The sequence below is a fragment of the Anarhichas minor genome, unplaced genomic scaffold (assembly GCF_050575085.1).
Source record: "Anarhichas minor isolate MPS153535 unplaced genomic scaffold, ASM5057508v1 ptg000024l, whole genome shotgun sequence".
Classification (NCBI taxonomy): Eukaryota; Metazoa; Chordata; class Actinopteri; order Perciformes; family Anarhichadidae; genus Anarhichas; species Anarhichas minor.
Genome location: NW_027466470.1, coordinates 11,016,231 through 11,040,121, shown reverse-complemented (window position 1 = coordinate 11,040,121; position 23,891 = coordinate 11,016,231). Strand labels below are relative to the sequence as shown.

At 42.5% G+C, this 23,891-nt stretch overlaps 1 protein-coding gene across 1 annotated transcript in view; it reads right to left on the bottom strand.

Annotated features, from left to right (window-relative positions):
• The window catches only part of LOC142956018 (SH3-containing GRB2-like protein 3-interacting protein 1), a 43,716-nt gene that overhangs the window by 10,930 nt on the left and 8,895 nt on the right, over nucleotides 1-23,891 (bottom strand). The window contains exons 3-9 of the mRNA XM_076097302.1: nucleotides 21,373-21,531; nucleotides 20,788-21,128; nucleotides 20,382-20,518; nucleotides 6,651-8,808; nucleotides 1,373-1,436; nucleotides 1,004-1,049; nucleotides 63-119 (exon numbers count right to left, since the gene is read on the bottom strand). Coding sequence (XP_075953417.1) covers nucleotides 63-119; nucleotides 1,004-1,049; nucleotides 1,373-1,436; nucleotides 6,651-6,660 — 177 coding nt within the window. The 5' untranslated portion in view covers nucleotides 6,661-8,808; nucleotides 20,382-20,518; nucleotides 20,788-21,128; nucleotides 21,373-21,531. The remainder of the gene's footprint in view (nucleotides 1-62; nucleotides 120-1,003; nucleotides 1,050-1,372; nucleotides 1,437-6,650; nucleotides 8,809-20,381; nucleotides 20,519-20,787; nucleotides 21,129-21,372; nucleotides 21,532-23,891) is intronic.

Below are 23,891 nucleotides of genomic sequence, written 5' to 3'. Positions count from 1 at the left end.
TCGCTGCTTGGGCAGAAACATTGAGAAGGAGGACGAGCAAGTAGAACAAGGAGTGTACTTACATATCTGTCCCAGTCAATCTCCCCATAGAAACCATTCGGTGCTCCATTGGCCTTTTTCTAGCAAAAACAATGGAGAACAGACAGAATAATAAAAAAGGAGAGATACATAAAGCCTACAGCAAGTAAAGGCAGTCTAAAAGTGGAGGTGCTAATAATTATTTCTGTCAATAAATGACGAACTAATAGTAGAATTTTTTCGAAAAAGAGTCTGGTTTATTACAATTTGGTTGTTCCTATTCCTATAATTCCTATCGGTAAAAATAACATTATGTCACAGTGAATTGTGGCAAAATTGCTAAAAATAAGTAAGACGAAAAATCTATTTAGCTGAAAACCCAATGTTATGTTAACTTATTTGGAAGAAAAAACAAACGGTAACATTAGAACCCAAACTGGTTGTAAACATCCATTACAATGTATAAACTCTAGTAGACTCCTTGTTCTTTCTGGTTTAACTTTAACCTATCATAGTTGACGTAGCTGTGGGCGATGAGGGATTATTACTGACATTTCAGATGGGTTCACTTTTGTTTTTACCGATAATAAAGTGGTTTTGATAAAATGTTGTTGGCTTGTTTACGAGATTGTCTGACTTCTCATGTTTCTGGCCTCGTCAGACTTTGTTGCCTTGATGTCACCATGTTTCTAGATCGCAGAATTTACTGCGGCGAAAAGTTATCATAATAAACTACGACCAAAACTACAAAGAAATAGGACCCAAGTTGAAATAAACCTAAGTTGTCGTTTAAATGCAGTTATAGCTGTGTTGTAACACACTGGCAGTAGTACATAACAATGTCTAAAGTATCACTTTATCACTTCTGTACTTGGATGAGTTCCTTTGTTAAATAGGACGATATCCTTACAAACCCTGAGAGGAAGAGTGAGAACAGAGAGGAAACTTCACACCTTTTTCACTGAAAACGTACAAATTTACATACATTTCCTTTCTTTCCGCTTCCAGTTCCTTCTTTGTCAGGTGAACTCCTGTTTGAACAGCAGGGAAGAAGAAACCAATTATATCATAACACTAGGGCAAATCTACTATTTGAGGCTTGGTACTGATACAATCTAACCTTGACTAATATAAACAAAACGAAAAAAGATTGGACAAAATATATATATATATAAATACTCGCCATTCACTATTTGACAAGGCTGGAGACATAACTTGGACAGTACCATAAGACTATTTAGGTTTGATACCCATCCCTCTATTAATTCACATTCTGAAACTGATGAATTTTCAAGCTGTTTCAGAGGGTGGTTGTAAAACGCTGCATGTTAATTATGCGCCTGAGCAAACTCACGTTGCATCTGTATCCTTGTCTCTCTTGCGTAAGCCCAGGACTTTCCTGGTTCGGTTTTTCAGTCCTAGTGCAGAGAGAGGGAGAACAACATCATGAAGAATTAATTCACTGCTTTAGAGCCTAATATAAAGTTAACTGTCTTGTCGTTAAAATGCACTTAAAAGCAAATAACACAAAAGAGTAACAGTTTGATGTACAGTAACTTGAGGAGGAAACTGTCCTAGCGGATACACAGGAAACACAGTAACCCCAATAAGTTGATATGAATGAATGTATCGATTCGGGACACAAACATCCTGCCATCTGGAGAAAGCCTCCAAATAAAATGAAGCAGCGCAGATGCAAATCCCCTTAAGTGTCCCCTCCCTGACTGTATAAAATGGGAAGAAAACACGAGCAAAGGCTGATCAATGTGTCCACTTCATTAGCGAGATTCAGGGGTGAGTGGGGAGAGATCTACTAGGCAGCAACCGTCAGCCGGACTGGGTGCCAAGACGCCTGCAGCACTGACGGCTGGCACCACACAGCGCTCGAATCAGGACGACTGGAACTACACACAAAAAGGACATCGTTCAATCTGTGCAAAGTGAAAGTTCCTGCATGAGTAAATATTGCTAGGTGTAATTCTAGAGTAATGCTACCTCTGTGTTTTTAGTCACTGACTAACATTATCTATGTAACCGCAAAAACTTCTGAAACTATTAGTGGACTGACAGAAATTGATTAATTTATTTTGACTGATTGTTTCAGTCATTTTTAAAGGGAAAATGCCAGTGCTGTTTACGGCCTTGTTTTCATATGTTCCCGTCTTATGGTAAAGTCTTTCAGGTTTTTGGATTTATTGTCTTATAAAATATGTTCCAGGAGGAAAAAAACCGTATCCAAAAACCTGCTGACATTTGTAACAATGCTATTGAACCAAAAGTGCGTCGTGTGGCTCGCTTCATATGTTTGGATAAGAACGTTTTTTAGTGGCATGTAATTACCCGAGACCTATAGGCTAAACATCACAGCGTGACAAAAGAGGAGAGTCGAGGGGCGTGGTGCGCTCAGACATGTCTTTGATACCAGCAGCACAGAGAGGAGTGAACACTGCAAAAGCTTTAAGCCAGCAGAGATTATAGCTAAAGAGTTGGCTAATTGAGCGTTGGTGAATTTTATGGGTATGGATGAAATTAAGTGACGTTGAGCCGCGCTGTTGTGCTTTTAAGTTTTCATGGAAGCTGTAGTCATTGTTGTTTAACTTTGTTAAAATCACAAATGTTTGAATTTACAGCAGCAGCTGCTGTAGTGGATGTTGATTTAGTCTTCGGAAATGGAGAGTAAACCTCAGGAACATGCTCAGAAAGACTGATGAAAGAAATGCTGAGTAAGAGATTGCATTGAGTAGCAAAAGCTAGGCCAGCGCGGATGTGACTCAATGACTGTCTGTTAGTTTAGTGTGTTAGCATGTTAACAGCTGCTAACTAACACTAAACACAGAGCACAGCTGAGGTGAGAGAAATGTCCCTGGATAAAAACTTTGACCAGCTTGTGGCGCTGAAGGAAAAGTCAAAGGACCAACAAAGTTGGAAAGATTGATACTCTGGAGATCATGACTGTCCGTAGAAAATGTCATGGCAATCCTTACAATAACTGTTGAGATGTTTCAATGTGGACCGACAGACCAACTGACCACAGACAGACGGACATTTCTATCCAGAGAGTCATGAGTGTGGAGACTTAATGAAGCTTAATGAGTTCATTAACATTGACAATCCTCCGGCTTCCCTCGGGTTAAAGATGTAAAATGTTGTATTTAACACGTACCTCTGATAAAAGAAAGACAGTTTACCACATTAGTAAAACACAAAGACTAACAGCTAAACCCCCTGAAGAAAAAGGAATTTTCTCTTTTTTATATATTGGCTGTGTAACATGTTTTTTTTTTCCTCCAAAAGAGACAAGTGACGTGTTTGTATAACAGTGTCTGAGACGACAAGAGAGCACAGTCGATTCTCACATCCATACAAGAGCAACAGGGACACGTGATGGACAGTTGGGCGGATGAACATTTTGTGCTACTCAACCGCTGCTCAGTTTGTGTTCTTCTCTGTTCCATGATATCTTTTTGTAATTTGTGAGCTGTGTTTTAAAAGAACAGGAACAGACTGTACTGTGTGCCCTAAACAGACATCTTGCGTTGTTGATGTCTCGTTTTATATTCCAAATAAAGTATTTGAATAAAGTAGTGCTGAGCCCTCTTCACGGGGGACGAAGCTCTCCTGGGTACTGAAGGACGTGTCAGGGCCTGTGATGTATTAGTAGCTATAGCCGGGCTGCTCAGTAGCACAGATTATTCCTGCATCACGGCTCTTTATCTGTGGAGACAGCGAGCCTTCTGTCCACTTCTAACCTGCATGTGTCTTCTGTGATAAGGAGTAAAAATAGAGAATCAATCCTGACATTAATATCTGACAAACTTGCTGAATAATACAATAAAGCAGACCGGTTACAAAGTCTGCCTGAAGAGAGCCCTACAACGCTCATTAAACAAGGTAATCAATGATATTAGCTGTAAATATAGTTAAGTTTATTCATTTCGCTTCTCAGAAACGTGAGAGATGTTTGGACACATTTCAGCTGAACCCTTTGCTAGGACCACAGTGGTGATTTGTGTTACCCTGCTTACTAAAAAGGGCAGATACTTCACACATGACTGCTGACCATTTATCAGTAAATCATAACGTGACGCAGCATCGTTCTTTACTATAGCAGCAACATTCCTCTTTAAAAATAAGGTTTCAAAAGCATACCCTCATGCTTTGACACAAATAAAAAAAAGACTTTAGACCGAATCTCACATCGGAAGCCATCTGTCCCTGTCCATTCCACTGTGGTATGAAATTCATTGAGACGCTCTAAACTTTACAAAATGTTCAAATGTTTCAGGGAAACTCGAACATCTGAGACTTGATGTCCGGTCATTAAACAGCAACTTTTAAAATCCCAATAACTTGCGCACTGATTCAAAACATTTTCACTACATTCCAACTTTCTTGCTCTCAACTCAAGGTCCACTTACTAGAATTCTTTCAACCGCATCTTCTGGTCTTCATAAGCAGAAAGCTCCAGAAGAAAACTGGTAACTGAAGTGAGATTTCTTCCAGAGCTTTCAGCGGCATTTGGTGGCCTTCATCGGTTCATGGAGTTTACAAGTGAGCAAACACGTGCAGATGAAAGCTACCAGATGTGACTGAAAGCTCCAGAAGAAATGTTTTTTTGTTGTTGTTTTTTTGGACTAAGGTCAAAAATGAACCCTAAAATGTAACTTTCTTACTGTTTGTCCTCTAGGTTTGGTTTTCTGACAAGCTCATTGCAGTCAATCGTTTCAGCAGCGGACTCTCACATCTCTGATGATGGAGTTTCAAACAAATATCTGAACGAACCAGCAAGAAGACCGTCCCTGCTGTCACTGCTTCAGTTTCTGTAAATTCCTAAAACAGACAAACTGTCAGTTATCCATGCCGGATGTCTGTTGTGTATAGGTGTGAAAATTCTATTGCACACCTACGTCTGCTACACCAACACTGCCTGCTTAACAACACCATGCCTCAGTGGCCAGTGATAGAGAGGAGGATCGAATCAAAGAAGACAGACTGAAGCAATACAACCAAAGTTGGGACCAACTATTTCAGAACAACGTCCAGGACAGATTTGCTCAGAGCTGATACACGTTGCAAGCACTTCGGTCTACACTTCAACTCCACGTGTAAAGGTACCTGTAAATACAGTATTTCTATTTTCTGTATTGTTGACTTGACCTCCAGTCTATTTTTTATTTGATATAGTTTGAAAATATGAAGAACATTGTGTTAGCTTCCCATCTACCAACTGAACCTTGTCTTTGGCAGTGAGCAAACAAACAAATGGTACATTACCACCACCTACTGATGATTATAATATATTTCATAGTCTACTGTACCCTTCTCTATGATGTCTAGCTTCTCAGCCCACCTTCTAATTGGCTTTACAGAGTGGTTGGATGATGCATTGAGCATCCTTTTGTCCTTCTAAGTGTTCCCTGCAATGGATTGCACATGTGAAGAAGGTTTCAAGTTTTGGCAAGTTGATTTTCCACAGTCCTGGGATTAACTGCATCAAGAGGCTGCTTGGAAGAAAGGAAATCAATGTAGCACCGTACGCCATGCTCTGTCTGATGGTTGACATTAGTGTAAAGTATGTTTGATTTGTAGTTACAGGGCTGAGACATGCAAAACCACCGGTACGGACCATGGAGTCGATCCACAGTTGTATAAACTTACAGGTCAAAAAGAGTTCATTTTTTAGATGCTAATTTCTAGGTAGTCTAACATTATAATACATGTTCTGGCGATATTGTATTGCATTATTTTGTTATAGAGATGATAAACCCAAATGTTGCATAAACAAAAAGGTTGCAATTGCAGCACTTCTGTTCTGCAGCCATGTTTGAGTCAAAATAAAATGTACTGAGTCCAACTACACCTGACAGTTTATAGTGTGTGTGTGTGTGTGTAGCTAACGAGGGCTATGATGTGCCTGTGACATCTGCCTTGTTGTGTAGCCCATGAACTGACAATATCATGGTAGGCTGACTGCAGGCCTTTTGCTAATAATAGCCAACTTCCATTACCACGTTGGCATTAATGGATGGTAAAGGCCCAGCAACTGTCATGGAGGGTTAGACCTATGATTCAGCTCCTCCACCATAGTTTACAATGTACTTTACCTCATTTCACCACCGTTAACTTTGGTACAGCATCCTTTACTTCAAAGTATGCAACACAGGCACCGAATTATGCATTGTTTAATCATCCTTTTGGCATGATATAACATCATGCACGGACAGCAACAGCAGCAGAGGAATGAATGAGAGCAGATTCCTCTACTCCTGAAACACGTATTGCTATGATACAGACTGAGTGTGTAGCTACAGACAGAACTATAATGTGCACACATGCACACAGACACATGTAAACACACAAACAACCAGACATTAGCAAGTGCAGGACCGCACTGCTCTTCCTTTACAAATCACACCTCACACACCTTTGCTCTCATACATTTTCTCTCACACACACGCACACACACACTCACAATGACACTGTCACACTGATCATTGCAAGTGGCTCATTGCAGCTCAAAGGTCCTCACATTACGACGGATCACATCACTGGATTCACTAGCTTTAATGGCCCAGCAGGACACAAGAGGGCAGGAGGAGGACGCAGAGGGAAGGCGTGCACAGATCGTTTACCTTGCATCATGACTGCCGATGTTCATCCTATGTTGTCCTCCGGTGCGCAGGCGGACAGAAATGGAGAAATCCAGCCGGTCAAAGGATGCCTGGGCAGGGCATAGCTAATTCTGCATAGCTAATTCTGCACAGCTCCCCAGCGAAGCACACGATGTTGATTCCCTCCACCCCCAAGGGCCCAACTCCCAGACACCCGCACAGGGAGGTGGGGTGGGGGAAGATCTCAAGAGCCGGCAGCAGCGGAGGACACAGTCAAAAGAGACACCCGAGGAATATGCAGCAAATAAGGGGGATGGGGTGGGGTGGGGGGGGGGGGGGGTCCTCTCTGTGTGCACGTTAGGCCCCGGCCGCCCGAGCAGCACCGACACACGCCATCTCTGAGAGGGGGGACGCTGAGGAAAGGCAAAGGAGAGAAAAAAAAGCAGAGCAGTGCAGAGAGAGAGAGGTAGAGAGAGGCAGAGAAAGACTGGGAGAGAGAGGGAGGAGGGAGGGAGAGGGAGGCTCGCTGATGTCACATCTGCACTAAACCAATCCCTGCAACCATGGTCACATGGCTGCTGTCCCCTGGTAGCACCTCTCGGCTTGCCTCGAGCAGACACTCTACAGCCATCTGCATACATATTATACAAGGTTTCACATAGTATAACGCACTGTTGGAGAAAATTACTTCTGCTTGAATCAGAGTGTGTCTAAATGTTCACTTTGATTTGCTTTAAAGAGAAAAAAAAAACAAGGATTTGCTATATTTGGTGTTAGTGGTTATTTTGGTAGAATAATTAAAATGTGAAATTTAATTTCTATTTCTATTTTTTGGGCTCTTGAGCTTTACAGGAGCAAAGATATATGCACAAATCCAAAGAGTGGGACAAAAGCATCTCTCACCCAGAGACATACCGGCAAACAGGATAAAAATAAGAGGTCAGGCACTGTTATAAAAGCCTTAAGTCTCCTTAAGTTCTTTGTTGAAATCATGAATAGACTGAAAAAAGATTGAACGGAAGAGGAAAGATTATCCCATCAGTTTTTTGGTCAGTTACTGAACCACATGATTTTATCTTTGAGTGCAGCAACAGATAAAAGCTCTGATAAAAGCACCTCAGGTTTCTTAGGGGAAGGAGTTCAGCAATGTGCGCTGTGTGCTGGGAGACCATGCAGTGCTTTTTGTACAAATATTCTACCACTAAAGCGGAACCAGTGAAAGGAGGAAATAATAGGAGTAATACTGTTTCTTTTCCAAATCTTGTTATGAGGTATTGCTGTAATGCTCTGGACTGTTGTGGAGGTTAAATAGATAAGTCTGAGTGATACCAACAAGTTAAGTAATTGACTTGTTTGAATATGACAGCATGGATATGGGTAACTTACTATGAGTAACAAAATAAACTGAAACTTCATTGTCAAGTCAAATTTCAATGCCGCATCGAGGAATTACATTTGGACATGGTTTAACATAAGGGGGGCAAGATCAAACCACATCCACAGCGTCTTGATGAAGCAGGCTAGCTCGGATATTTTCTCAATAAATAAAAACTAGGAGTGTTTTTTTGATTGGTTTTTATTTGATGTTAAGAGACAAAACTTGAGATTTGAAAACAAGCTTTCAGGGGCTTTAAAGAGAGATTCAATTAAATGTCAACAACATACTAATGGGAGAGACATATTTTTGAATGGTATATGGCCAAATGGGGCAAGAAGAGGATTGGACCAACAGTCGAGCCTCAGGTTTGCCTGCAGGATATGGAAGCTGAGGATGAGCAAGAATTACCACAAATATGAGGAAAACCCGTCTAAAGAGAGACACTTGTGCTTCAGCTGATGGATCAGAATAATGTGGTCTGGGGCTGTCAAAGGTTAGACTTTAGAACAAGAGAAGATCATTTGTCCAATTTTGAGAGGATGGATTTTATTCTGTAGAAAAACTGAAGACAGATGAGACTTAGGCAGTTGGAAAAAACTTGTTTTTATAGCACTCTGGAAACTGAAGAAAAATATATCGACTGCACACAACTGCAAGTTGTCACATTGGAGCTTTACAAATTCCAGCGTGACACGTTTCTTTAGTTAAAAATGTGTCACACTGGAGGAGGACAGTGTGTCTACCACTGCAGAGTACACACTGTCAGCTGTGATCATGACACATGCTCACTCACATTTTAGGCTGGAAGAAAGAGAGAGAGAGAGAGAGAGAGAGAGAGAGAGAGAGAGAGAGAGAGTGGCAAAGGACAAATTCATCCTAATAGTATTATGCTCTTGTGTTACAGTTTGGTAGAAAAACTGGTGCTTCAGTCAAAGCAATGGTTTGATTAGTCAGCTGCTTTAATGGCTGCGTATTGGACTATCTACGCAGAGTGACTCATCCTCACTGATAAAGAAAGGACAGATTGAGCATAGTGTTGTGGTGTGTGTGTGTAAGTGTGTGTTTGGGGTAGAAAGGTTTCCGCTGTGGAGGTCATGTATTTCTAAAAGACGAACATTAAAACACAAAAAACAGTGACGAATTTGAACCTACACATGGTGTGTTTTCTCTCCGTCTGCCGTCTCTATTCTCACATGTTGAGAGATTGTATGTCAGTGACGTGGGTGAAATGTAAGAGAGTGTAATCAGACACAGACACACAAACCCTGTAGGCTACTCAATACTGTTTCTTTAATGCACAGCAAGTGCAAATTTCAGTACGTTTGAGACAATCAAGTCAAACATGTTCCAAATACAGAAACCCAGACTATTTAGGAAATCGGAAACAGAACCCAACACCTTTATCTAGTGTCATCCCTTCTTCGGTTGACTATTCCCACTACTGTGGTTTATTTGTAGCCGTTGTCAGGCGTCCTGGAGTAACTGTTAATGAGCTTACCCAACAGACCGCGGGCTGCTCCTGCGTGCTTTCTTTAACCAGCTCCTTACATAAGATGCAGTCAAGGGGTCAGAGGTCACGGTAACTGGGATTAGCAAAAGGAGAGCTGGACAGAGCAAAGACGAAGAGCTGTGAGCCGAGGGATACTGGCAGTACTATTTGGTACTTGGCACTTTAAGGGAAGCAGAATATTCTACTCTTCCGCATAAAAACCAAGCTGTACTATATTCATAAAGCTTTTGTACATTTTATTTGTGGGAGTGTTCCATTGTTTTCTATGAGACAATGCACAGGCAGTTTCGTGATATCCCCGCACTTGTGGTCTTGAAATAAAATCCTGAGTCCTCATTGTCTGAGACTGAGACCAGACAGAGTAAATATACGGTCGATTCCGAGACCTTCAAGAAGTGCTCTCGAGACGGATCTCGAGTCCTACAACACGGCAGAGGCCCACCTGAAGGAAACAGTGATGGGATTACTATGCGCTGTAAATCCGTTCACCCCGTGTGGCTCAATACCGCCACCTACTGAATAAAGTTACTGAAAGCTACATATTTCGAGCAGTCAGTTGTCATCAACATCATCATTAACATATTAGGCAGAAACTCAATTTTATAGCCAGTGCTTCACCCAGAAACCAACGTTGCACTGTGCATGGATAATATTGATCAAATGGAGAGTAGGTTGGGCAGGTGATGTATTGAGTGTATTCATTAATTACATTAAAATGTAATAAAAATCCTGTCAATATCAGGACAAATCCTTTCAGTGTCTGGGTGCCTTTTTTCTTGCTTTTGTTTTTGCCTTTTTGCTTGAGCACTACATAATATAATAATGGGGATGTGGACACACAACCTTGTGGCTTTAATGCAGTTCGAACGGACATCCTTATCATTATATCTCATTGGGTTGCTTGTCACAACGGGTTATAACCAACAAAGTTCCGCACAATACGGTACTGAATTCATAGCGGTCCTGTGAATAGAAGCTAGCAAGAAAAACAGGCAATATATCCCTGTGGGCACATTGACATGTGAATAACATACCTTTAACAAACATATCTAATACGTAACGTCTGCCTCTACTTCTATCTGTGCAGCAGAGACTGCTTGTGTCCTCCATGTGTGATTATTGTCGTCCATCCTGTGTGGGTCAAAGCAACACGACCCCCTCAGGGGCTGACAGAGTGACAGCATCAATGTGGGTCATTGGTTGGTGCTGTCGGACATGAGCTGATGCAACCTCACCGTCGCTCTGTCTCCTGTCCGGAGGTTTTCCACCAGAGGACAGGAGACAGATGATAGTTAATTAATCATTTCTGTTGATTTCTGACTCTTCATTTGTATCAAGAGAAATGTAAATACGTTAAAAATGAACAAATATGCTAATCGGGGCATCTGTGGCGAAGTGGATAGCAGGGCTGTCCTTCAATCAGAGAATCGGCGGTTCGATCTCAGGCTCCACTCGTCACATGTCGATGTGTCCTTGAGCAATACACTTAACCCCGAAATGTCTCCTGTAGCCATGCCTACGGTGTAGAATTGTGATAGAATCTGAATTGTAAGTCGCTTCTGCTAAATGACTGTAATGTAATGAACGACTGCTATATGAGATAAATGGACACATAAACTGAAATCAAGGACCCATGTTTAAAACATATCAGATGAAACGAAGATAAAGCTGATGATCAAAACCAACATGTACAAGGAAATAGTTTTTTCTTTCAAAAAAAGTTTTTCCACGTTGCAATTTTTCTATGTCTATACGCATATATACGATATGTTTACATGATGTGTGTGTATATGTATAACTTTTTTAGGACTTATTTCACCTCCCTACATTATCATAACATGAGACAAAACTAAATCTTTACAGTGAACTACTAAACTATTACATGAGATAAATAAATAACACGAGAGTTTTAGGTGATCCAGCAAAAGCGATATTTTGTGTGTGCTTTGCTTCCTCTGGACGTGTGAGCTGAAAGCCAGATTTAAAGCCATAAAGCATCTTCTGTCGCCGCAAAGAAAGCCAAAGCCTCCCTGAACTCTCTGTGTGCCTCCCAGCAGGAGGATCAGCTGAAGAAATCAGCTGCTCTCTGAATACATTGTGAACGAGGCCAAGCTGAAAAGGGGAAATGCAAGCAGAAATCAGTTCCACGGAGAAATTCTGCTCTGACTTTACGTTTGGTTGAGTAGTACGAGACTCTGTTTCACTTGTATCGTTCAACATACGACAGAGAAGTTCTTTTACCTTCTCCAATAACTTCAGGTACAAAGAGGAAACTAAATCTGACTCCTCCATTTCTTTAAGTGCTTATGAGGATGCCTTTGCAAAGAAGACATAAACAGTGACAACAGACCAGCCATGCTCATGAACAAACTCTTAGACTGCCTCTTAAGAAGTCATTGAGCAGGATACGTGTTGGCCATCTAACGACAATCCAACACGGGGAGACAAGGAGCTACCTAGATACACCAAACAGTTATCCACATCCAGAAATTATAATATGCCATAGCTGTACTAAACACAAGCTGAATGGATGCCACCTTACTGAATAATTTATACTTTCTTTGTCTGGTCAGATGCTCCGGGACATAAAACAAACAGAATGTTGTATTTCAAATGATATATTATATGTGGTGTGACAGACATGAAATAACCAGATGATCAACTTTTATTGTCTTCCATGTATCACTCACTTGTTTCCTCTCCATACAGGAAAAGGGGGGTTAGGGGTTAGGGTTTCTCTGGTGGATATACACGTTAGCACTACTCACTTTCACATTTTTAGTTGTTTTGTATTAGTTTCAAATAGATTAATGGCTTCTTTGGTGTAATTGTTTGTGTAACCTCACGTTATTTGTCGTAGTTTTCCGCTTATTGCTGTCTAATTGCATGAACTAGGCAAGCAGCAATCACGTTAAATGGCCCGATGCCAAATTTGAGAGTAATTTGAGCTCCAGAAGTTATGAAACAATCTCTACACAAACTCACAGGAACACAAAGAATAAGGCAAAAGCACACCACTAAACTTAATTAGCCGTGTAAAAGAAATATGTTTTGCCAAACAAAAGTCTCTCTGTGCTGAAGGATCTTCCCCTCCAGCGCTGTAGTTTTTATGGGGCGGATAACAAAGAGACACTAAGTGTTCATGGAAGCTGTGCAGTGGTGTCATGACTGGCTCTTAAAGTCACAGACTCGTGGATGTCAGCTGACAACACAAAGCACTACTGAAACACCACAGTACTTCTATATCCAAAAGATAGATCAGGCAACAGAAAGATGTTTTTACACTCCATCATGGTGTGAACATTTTGGTTAAGAATGTCACTGTATACATGAATAATGGAGTAAGAGTTAGATCCTTCTTGTTTTCTGCCAATAGATGGCACAATAGCACTATGCACACACACGGCACACACTAAAAGACCCGAGTCAGCTCATAGTGGATTATAGGTGAACACAAAGCACTTGCATCTGTTGTGTAATTTCTTTCTACCAATGAACATTTCACTGAACATCCAGTGATAACGAAAACTACAGTCAATACGGTAATGCCATTTGTTTGTGAGCACTGTGATCTGATCAGAGAGGTGTGACGGACAATGTCTAACATCATGAAAAACTAAACATGCCACTGAACGACGACGGTGCGTCGGCTCCGATGGTATCGTGGATCAGGAGGTGGCAGTGTTACACACCGGTGAATTAAGCAATTGTCTCTGGGCAGAAAAAGGCTGAACACTGAGAAATGTGGCGAGGGAAGAAAAAAAAAAAGGAGCAAAAAGAATGATGTAATCTTTTAAAGGGACATTCCCAAAGATAAATATGGGAGTCGTAGATACGAGGCTGCAGTAGAGCTGAAATGGCCGTGTACAAACACCTAAATGAACGTTTATTTATTTTTTATGATAGTTAAAAATGCTCATCACAATTCCCCAGAGCCCAAAGTGACGTCTTCATATTGCTTGTTTTGTCAGACCTGCAGTCCAAAACACAAAGACATTTACAATCATTTGAAATAGAAAGAAGCGGGAAATCCTCACATTAGAGAAGCCGGGACAAGCTAGTGTTTTTACTTGATAAATTACTTTAACGATTATTATCAAATGGTATCAAAATAGTTGCTGTTTGATCTAATGTCATTTGACTTTAGTTTATAGCGTCTCTTGGAGTATAGAGAGTAATGTTTCAGCCCTTTAATAATTTGTGATCAAGGGTGTGTGTATCTATGACTGCAATAAGGGAATGAATGTAGCTGTTAGCAGGAATGTGATGCGGCTAGAAGTCAATTAAGAGCAACAGGTGAACTATTAAAAAATATTCAAAAAAGACAGATATGTAGAGGAGTTTTGTGGCACCCGTCTTGAATTCAGTGGCTCATGGCTATTAGTGTCTTCTGTGTGATGAAGCTAGATGTAGTAGGACACATTAATGCTATAAAGTGCATATCTTAATGGTCAACAAACAAAACAATTAGGGGGAACTGGTCTATGAACTCTCTGGAGGAGTCTCTAAACATACATTTAAGTTTCATGGAATAACTTTGCTGGCAAACAAAATAGCCTGAGGTAAAACACCCTGAGGCATTTTTCAAATAATTGATAATTTTCTGTTTTACATAAAGTAAATTAAGGGTGTGGTGCAAACGTTTTGGCTGTAAAATGGGTAGTATATTACATTTCTTCATATACTTTGATTATATAGCCTCATAGAGCCAGTTAAGAACATATTTTATGAGGTCCTTATTATGTGAAAGATATGTATGCAAATTTAAAGTTTTATCAAACACGCGGCGCAAAACATTTTGCACTGTGTAAAAGCCGAGGCCTTGGACCGGCTTGTTTGCATATGACCTCAGCTCCAACGCCTTAGGCTAAACAGAAACACCATCCATTATGAGGAGTGGTAAACCAGCTCTCTCCCAAATTACAGTGACTCTGGGCTCCCATTTTACTGATTTAGCGGTTGTGTGGTTCCCCAACTCATGTTACTTACTGTTATAGTGAGATGTACTCACGCAGGCTATCCTCCCCTTATGAAATGGCATTTGTTGGCCATTTAACGGGCATCAAGGAAAGATTCGTGACATTATTTGCCTATTCTACAAAAACACACTTTTTAAAATCATACTGGAGCTAAGTTACACTGATCTAAAATGACCAGTGTCTCACTGTTGCTTCACAAATGCAGCCCCGAGCTTCTCGCCGGAGATTTGACCACATCCTCCGACAAAACACCACCCACACCAAGAGGCCACTGCGCAAGGTTTGCCAGAGAGCTGGAACATTTCCTGAGCATATGACTACTGTGACTGAACCACCGTCCAATCCCTGTCTAAAGCTGCTGCAAGCGACAGGTCATTGGTCTCGCTGCGGTATGATGGTGATTGGCAGCCGCGGAGAGGAACCGAGATAACACCCAGGTTATAGAGTTGACCCTGCTTTTAACCTGCTGGCACACTTCCTGTCTTCACCCTCCTCTGCCAAACTCCAGGCAAAACCCTGACAACATTTACCCAGCACCTTGTGCTCCACTCCTCCACGCCAGCCTCCTCAGAGACATCTGAACCTTTTTTTATTATATTGATCTTTGACCCCTTGGTCTAAAGATAAGTTAACCTCTACTACCGGGGTGCGAAGCTACCAACATGGTCTCTGGTAGCACTGTTATGTTAGAGCGCACGAGGAAAACTACGTAAACATGTTTTTTTTCCCTTACTAAACAGTTTGGTTTAACAGTAAAATTATATGAGGAGTCGAGACTTGGCGTTTGAGAGAGTCTTATGAAAGGAAGTGTGAATAGCTGCAGAACTATTTCCCCTCTCTCTCCCTACCTTCCTGCCAGCGCAAGTCAAGGGATTTTCCTTCCCACCATCTCCGGCTGGAACACTATTTCCGGATTATGTCGTTCATTTACTTAGTTCGCAGAGCACTCGGGAATGAGAGGCCATGGAAAACTGAGTGTGGCTAGAGCGGTAGCGAGGGAAAGACAGAGAAAGGGAGAGAGGTGTGTGTGTGTGTGTGTGTGTATGCGTGTGTGTGTGTGTGTGTGTGTGTGTGTGTGTGTGTGTGTGTGTGTGTGTGTGTGTGTGAGAGAGAGAGATGGAGAGAGTGCAAGACGGAGCTGCAGAGAGCTGGATCGTCAGAGACAAGCCCAAGCAACGGCCTTTACTAAAATAGCACGAGCAAGAATCTCTGTGGGTAACGTAAATTTGAACATGATGAGTGTAATCAAACTGAGACGGGTTAGACATGCGAAATAAACTATCTTCAGGACCATGTGATGTTGAGGATACCTTTGTCTCTCCCGTCTCCCAGAACGTCTAATGTCTCTCCCGTTAAAGCCCGGGTTCAGGCTGTTAGTGACCTGTTTACCTGACGGCATGTCCTGTGTTGATTAAAGCTAACCCTGTCTGGCGGGCCTAATTGTCGGAGAAAGGTGGTAATACAAGCTTAAGAGGCCTTTGACCTCCGAGCGGCGTGCTCTATCCTCGTCAGACGCTCAATAGGATTGAATCTATTCACTAAGCTCATCTTAGTCTTGACTCCACGGGGGCAACAACACCAAGGGGCATTCGACCCATTCGGCCCCTTTAATAACTATGTTCAGGACCTATTCAAACCATCCACTCTATAGGGGGAAACATGTTGTGAGTCTACACAGACACACACAGAGATGTCACCACAACATTCTGGTGTCCCACACATGCGCCACAGACCATTGTGGTAGGACATAAAAACACAAAGCAGGCTGTTAGTGAGGCTGAGATTATGGACTTTCTTACTCGACTTCCTCGAATTACATTTGGTACAACTTTCCTCATTAAATTGTGCCAGACCCCAATAAAAGACAGATACCTGTCTATTGATTTCTTCTGGTTCTCACCATTATAATAACATCCGATTGCTAAACTATATCTCTTATGAAATACATATATTATTCTTTTTTTTAAATGTTCTATGGGTGTTCTTTCGTTATTTTATATGATTTTGTGTAGTTTGTCTTTTTCCTCTTACATTCAGACTTATTTTAATGACATTGTAGAACTAGTTTGGCCTCTTTTGCCTTAGAAATTGTCAAGACGTAAGCGATTATTATAATTTGGCTGTTATTCTGCAGGACAAACAAACAAAAACAAAGCTGCCTCTGGCATAACCACCGAAAGTGGAGTCGACTGCCCCAGGAAGAGAGATGGATGCGAAGCTAACCCAGCTAGGACTCAAGGCTACTTCACCACCCAGCCTACTCCTGGCTAATGTCCGGTAAAAGGAAAATAAGACGGATGAAATAAGCCTTCCCACATCTTCACAGAGACCTGGTTCCATCGTGGCGTCCCGGATCAAGCTGCTATGAATGGGAAGAGACAGAACGCATGACGGGACAAAAGGAGGTATACATTGGTAATGCTTGGTGCTGAAACATTGTCAATGTGGAATGACAATGTCTTCCTGGTGTCAAATCAAAACATTCACTGCTGTTTTTCTTTTGTTTTGTCATGTTACAACTGCATTTTGTCGTGTAAACCTGTGTTGCATAATGACAATAAATTATCCTTGAATCTTTACATTTTATTGGGTCACTACGACAATTTCAGCCCGTGCTCTGCAGTCAGCAGTTTTACAGTCATCACTCAAATGAGACTCTCTCGTCCTGAGATTGACTGTGTGGTGGAAAGGCAAGTGAAGTGGAAAGATGAAAGTAATTCGTTATGACAACAACTGTAATCAGTATTTTGGAACGCAAAGCATTGGTACGAGTTGCATTAATAATGTAAATTAGTGGTGTGTGTGTGGGAGGGAGTTTATGTGGCATAAATCGTGTATTCAGATTGTTGCAGAAGAGATTTCGGGGAACAGTCCAGAGTGACTCTTGGTCATTTCGATTGTATTCATTCTGTCCTTTAATGTCAGAGAATGTTTTATTCTTGTGAAACTTTTTCCAAAACTAAGTGAACTATTTTGACTAGACCGGAGGAGGCAAAAAAAAAGGGTCACATACTGGAATCTGATATGGTTTGATTCTTCTGCACGGTAATGTAAATTCAACATAATAGATTAATTTAGTAAAACAAACAATCAAAGACCTACTTTAGTTTGCTGCTGATATAAAGTAGCCTATTGCTATTACCAGAGATAATGGGGACACAAAGTTAAGCTAAACAGATAACGATGTTCTAGAACATACATCTTAACCAATGGCTTTAAAGCACCAAAGTAAATCCCAACGCATGACGCAGAAAATGAGTTAAATTGCTCACGGCTCAAGGTCCTCTCATTTACACAGGTCGCCGTCGCTGCCATTGTTTGTGCAGGAGACGGGTAATCCTAGATTCCTTTGTCCTATCCTCTTATTGTTGTGGCTCCTAACGGAGCGCTTAACGCATGCTGAAATAACTTCCTTAAGACCAAAGTAAGCAAATACCACTCAACGTATTTGTATGCGAGTGCGTGCGCGTGTGTGTGGAGGCAAAATGGGAAGGGGGTCGACTTGCGTGCGAGACAGGGGTGGTTTGTTCTGTCAGCAAAATGTCAATCTGTCTTTGCAAGGTTATCCCATATGATCTCCCTAAATAAGCAGGGCTTGGTTGTCCATCTGGTTGGCAGTTGAGAGCCCCCCCCCCCCCCCCACACCACCACCACCACCCATTTAACACCCACCACTGCAATCCCAGGTCTGGGGGTCTTGCCTTTCTACCTCCCACTGAGAGGATATGAAAAGGCCGACAAAGCTTTCCATTCTCTTCTTTTTACTGTCAGATTTCTGGATCAGTGTAATCCTCAAATGGCTGCAACACGTGTACAGCGGTTTGGTTGCTCCCTAACAACTAACTTGACAACTAAACAATGCAATGGTTTTCACCGAAAAAGGGACACTCAAAAAGAATTTTGCACGTCCAGAAAAGATTCGGACTCCATGCGTCGTGTGTGTGCACACACACACACACACACACACACACGCTCACATAGCCAGGCAACCAACCAACATCCCCTAAAAAGTCCAAAAAAGCCAGATCCGTCCCCAATCCAAACTGCCTCGGGCTCCCTTAAGCTATTCAGCGTGTTCAAATGAAAGATGTGTCTTGGAACAGCACAAGCCTCTCGGCAGAGCAGAGACGAGCCTCGTGCACAGATATACACAGCAGCCCTCTGGACAAGTTTGGCACCCACACCAGCAACTGTGGGCCAAAACTCATGTTGCGTGCTAACTCTCTCCCTCCCCCCATCCCCTCATGCTATCCCGCTCTGCAATTATATGCTACGCTCCCACCCAAACATGCAAGAATAGGCCTTCTCAGTCAACAGACAAACCGAGTCATTCTGTCCTCAAACCATGACATCATGACCATTTGACTTCAGCGTGAAATCGAGCTTAATTTAACTTTGTCAGGGGAAAAAAAAAATAATGGTGTATGTTACACTGCCAGAGTGCTGTTCTGGTGTGAACAGTAACTTTATGCAGTTCTGGGAAGGCACAGCTAATTTATTCTGGAGAATATCACACTCATGAGGAATATGTGACTCATGATATTCTCACACATCGTGTATTTACTGAGATAAATGGTTCGACTAGGCTTGTTCATGAATAGAGCAGGACAATACTGTCAAAGTCAAGTACAGTCATATTCTGAGCACCAATGCCATAACAATATTTTAGGCTTGTGTACCGTTATATAAACTGTAAAAAGTAAAGTGTCAGCTTTGTGTGTGCCAGACAGAGACATGTAATTAGAGCAGTCACATGAAATGAAAATGATCATATAATTTAACTATCGCACGGCAACAAAAATTATTCCATGACATCTTGACTTCTGCCACAATGTGGACATTATACTAACATATCTGCCATGTCAATGGCCTCCAGTTTGTGGAAGTTTCACGGGGTTTAGTTGCCTGAGAGGCATCTATCAAACTGCTGACAGCTATTGTGTGAGGCACACCTCATTTTCCAAATCTGCCATGCAACAGAGTCTTCTCCTCTGTCCTTGCAGCTTCGGGAGGGGTTTCTTAATGGTGTGTGTGAGCGCTTTCCGTGAGCGTGCATGTGCATGTATATATATATATGACAGAACCGAACCAATGACAGGCACCCCAGCCCAGCCCAGCCCAGCCCTCGCAAAACAAAGAGGGCTGGTGGGTTTCACTGCAGCCCCTCTCGCTCTCCCACACGCTCATAAATAACCATACAGAGTCTCTGCCCTGGCCAAGGGGAGAAAAAGGAGAGAAAAGAGCCATTTAGGTAGAACCGCTCCTCTCATGCCTTCCAACTGACCTTTTCCAAGGGTCAATCAGTCCTACCACAACTCCTTACTGTGACCCCCCCCCCCCCCCCCTCCTTCCCTCCCCTCCCCTCCCCTCTCTCTCACTCTCTCTCTCTCTACTCGCTGACACTAACCTGAATCATCCCAACACTGGCGCTGTGGAGAGAAGCCACTTAGCAGGCTCGGGTCATTGTAATGGAACATTTAAGACCTGGAAGGCATAAAGCCTCACAAGCCTCTCGGTCCCAGAGCATATGAGATGGCAAGCACGGGGTCAGAGGTGAAGGTCACAATATGGGAGGAGGGGAATAAATCCTGTAGCATGGACGACAATGGCTGCGATCCCCGGCTGACAATGATGCCATTGTGGGCCATGGGTTGCTTAGTGTGTCCTGGAGCTCTGCCTAATAGAGTTATAGTGCTGATGTGATGGCTGTGTCGCCGAGGAGAGTAGTGTCCTTTTTATATAAAGGGGGGCAACAGCCGAGGAGCTTTAAAGAGTCCACGGCTTCTCGGTTTTTGCTCTGCATGAAAGCCAGGGATTGTGTGTGTGTGCATTTTTTGTATATGTATGTGTGTGTGAGAGAGAGAGAGAGAGATGGGTTAAGTTACCAGCTTAGCTGCTCTGAGCTTCCAGCCATGAATCCTTCGCTCACTGACACACATCCTCTCTGCAGAGACTCATAGTTGAGTCACAGTTGAAGATGCATCGCAGAAGTTGTTCTCATGGTGACGTGCAGGTGGGCACTCTGAATCAGGAATAATGCGGTTTTAGTTTTTGAGCAATTGGGAATTTCAGAATTGAATCATGCCAAAAATACTGCTTTACATCATAACAATTTGAATGTCATTGGGCTTTTGACTGTTGGTCGGACCAAACGAGCAATGTCAAGATGCTACTTTGAGATCTGGGAAACTGGAGATTTTTCATTATTTCATTAATTTACAACAAAACGCTTCATCGGAAAGAAAAGACCAACAGATTATTCAACTGTGAAAATAACACTTTAATCCTTACCTAACAAGGACTAAAAACAACAGGCAGCGTCCCACTTCCATTCTTCATGGTCGGGCCTTTGTTTGACGCACCACTTAAGCAGAGAGGTGGGGAAAGTTTGTAGAGAGTCCGAGGCTGCTGATACCACAGGATCATAATCCGGAGCATTACTCAGACACTCAGCTGGTAAACGTTATGTGGTGGCATGCCGCGAGTACCTCAGTTGTCACCTCTGTTAGTAAGATTAGACTCTGGCAGAATGGAGTGACAGATGATGAGTGTTGGGTATGACCACCGGGTGCTCCAGGACAGAAACAGCGAGGGAGAGGGCCGGACTTCACATACAAAGAGGCAGACAGACACTGGAGCGTTTGAAAAAAAAAAAATGGTATGTCAGTTTTGCCGATGTCTATAGTAACAGTAGCCTCCAATTTGACATCCACCAAACATTGTTTTTTCTGATTTTTTTCCTCTTTTTGGCTTCTCTTTGACCTCTTTAAAAGAACAAGCTATGTTTCCCAGGGCCCAGCTATTTGAAGCTCATAGTTTTGGTCATCCAAAGTTTTCTGTTCCAACTCAAGCCGTTCAGACACTGTCCCCACTTACATTTCCACAATGGCAGGGTCCTGGGGGCCAGACCATAGCCGCCCTAAACTCTGCCCACAGTCGAGTTGCCTCTGGCAGGACTACTGCGTGCTTTGTGTGCTGCTTCTGGCCGGCTATCAGGGAAACCCCACAGTCTCTCCATGGTGGATGTCGAACGCCCTGCCAAAACCATTATGCATGCCTTCAATGGCCGTGAATAGCAGCACACTACAGTACAGAAGACTTGAGAGATGTACAATTCACCCTGGGCTACAATGCGAGACCACGACACAGATACCAACACTGGTGAACTGAACTAATTCCTGACATTGTTTCTCCGTGTTGTGTCTTTGAGTCTTTTTCTTTTTCCGACAACAAACAAAACAACTCCTGATAAAACGCATCCTAGTTGCAAAACAGTTGATACATAATATTCCAAGTGAACAGAATCTAAACAAGCATTAGTCTAAAAAGCCAGGAGATTATTCCCCTGATTCTACAAATACTGGTTGTTGTGACCTAGGCTGGCTGAGTGAATGACAGCAGGAGGCCTATCATGTACACATTTAACACTCTTAAATATGGGGATTAAAGCACTTTCCAAAATTTCACCAGAGTTCATGAACAACACACTGAACCTCACTGACCTAATAACCTCAAGGACACAAAAAAACAAGTCTGCCATTCTCCTTTACTCTGACATATTTATATTTCTCTTCCTGACTCAGTTGTCCCGAGGACAGAATAGATCACACTTTAAGGCCTTTAACACCAACTCTCCTTAATATTTGCTGCTTTTAACAGTTCCTCTCTAGTCATTCTAAGTCACTTATGAGATCAGTGTCAAAACATAAAGCTAACAGAATTAGAGTCTACATTTAGCACAGAGAAACATCTGTCTATTAATTTGAAACCCGTGCAGCACTTCCCAGCACTCCCACAGTCAAGTGGTATATTGCGATGGTGGATCTCAAGATGAGTCACATCAGCTATAGCAGGCAGCTGGCAGGCTTGCAGTATCAGCCTATCCCGTTAATCTTACGATTAGCCTTCACTGATCCCATCAGGACTGCCTGGATCTGGGGTGCAAAGCCGAAAGGTTTATCCTGCAAGTCGTGCCCTCCCGTACCCTGGTCACTACACGCACACAACACGAATGTGGGCGCACATACAAATGCTCAGCAAACCCCAAATATTTCCACGTTTTTCTAATACTAATGATGGATTAGGCGGCATATTCCAAACACCAAACACAAGGCCCAGAGACTGGAGCTTGTCCTGCCTCACTGTCACTGACACGTCTGTTGGAGCCCCAATGCCGTTGTGTTTCAAGAGGATGGTGGTAGTGAAATGTGTCACGGAGTTCAGACCAAGAAGTTAAAGGGGCAAATCCTGTGCTCTTCTGACACCAGAGTTGGGGGGTTGGGGGGGGGGGGGGGGTTGGGTGGGGGAAAGTGACATGTCGTGGCAAGCCTCAAAGGCTCAAAGTAGGAACACATGTAAAACACACAAGCACTCATACATTGGCGCCCTGGTCTACTGAACTGGTAGAGCGAGCTCCCCATGTATTAAGTCTGATTCCTTACCACAGCAGCTGCATCCACCCAACGTGTGCACACACACACACACACCCACACAATAACATACCTGTCAAATGGTGGATATAATGCCAAAAAAGAAACCTGCTAACGTCCCATAACTACCTTTTGGAAAGCTAAACAGCATTTGCATAAAACATGCAAATGATACACCGTTTTTTTGTATTTTCAGAGACGATGTATTTGTTGGAAATACCTGTCAAGTGTGTTTTTTTCCTGTCTGCCTGTGAGGGCAGCCTGCATACAGGCTCTCTTGCCGAAATACGCTGCATCATGGCAGTTAGTTTAGGACGTTTCATGGGCACTGACATGGACACAGGCAAGAATGGTCTTACTGATGGGTAAAAAGGGACGCCGGAGGCAATTACCTCCCTGACTCTCTGTCCTCGGGTCAAAAGGGGAACGGCCATAAACGCCTGGACACCAACAGAGACAGACCTCTGACCATGCAGGCCTTGTTTCGCTCTCCCTGCAGCTACGTCTGTCAGCTGGATGAAGAGGCCTTGGTTGTTTAAATTTATAGCACAACGTTAATTCTGTGTCATGAACGAACAACAATGCATGCATTCACCCAACATGGAGGTATTAATCCTGGTACTTTGTACCACTTGAAGATAGGAACATTATTAATTTCCCATCATGAAATAATAAATGCTTTATACCTGTACATTGATTTCCAAGGCCCTGATGTTAACACACCTGCTATTACCTACCATGTCTTCAACTGGACGGTGTCAGAGCAGCAATAATTCTGTTCCATTTTTTTTGCTGCTGAACGTGTTCGACAAGCTCAACAAGAATATAATACACACTTGTCAAATAGCCAGGCAACTCTGTCACCTCTCAGACAAAGGGCTTTGAGTCATGGTGCTCTCTGGATGCCAAACAGCTGAAGACGCTTTTATCATCGTAAAATCTATTGCATGATGTCATTCAATTGAA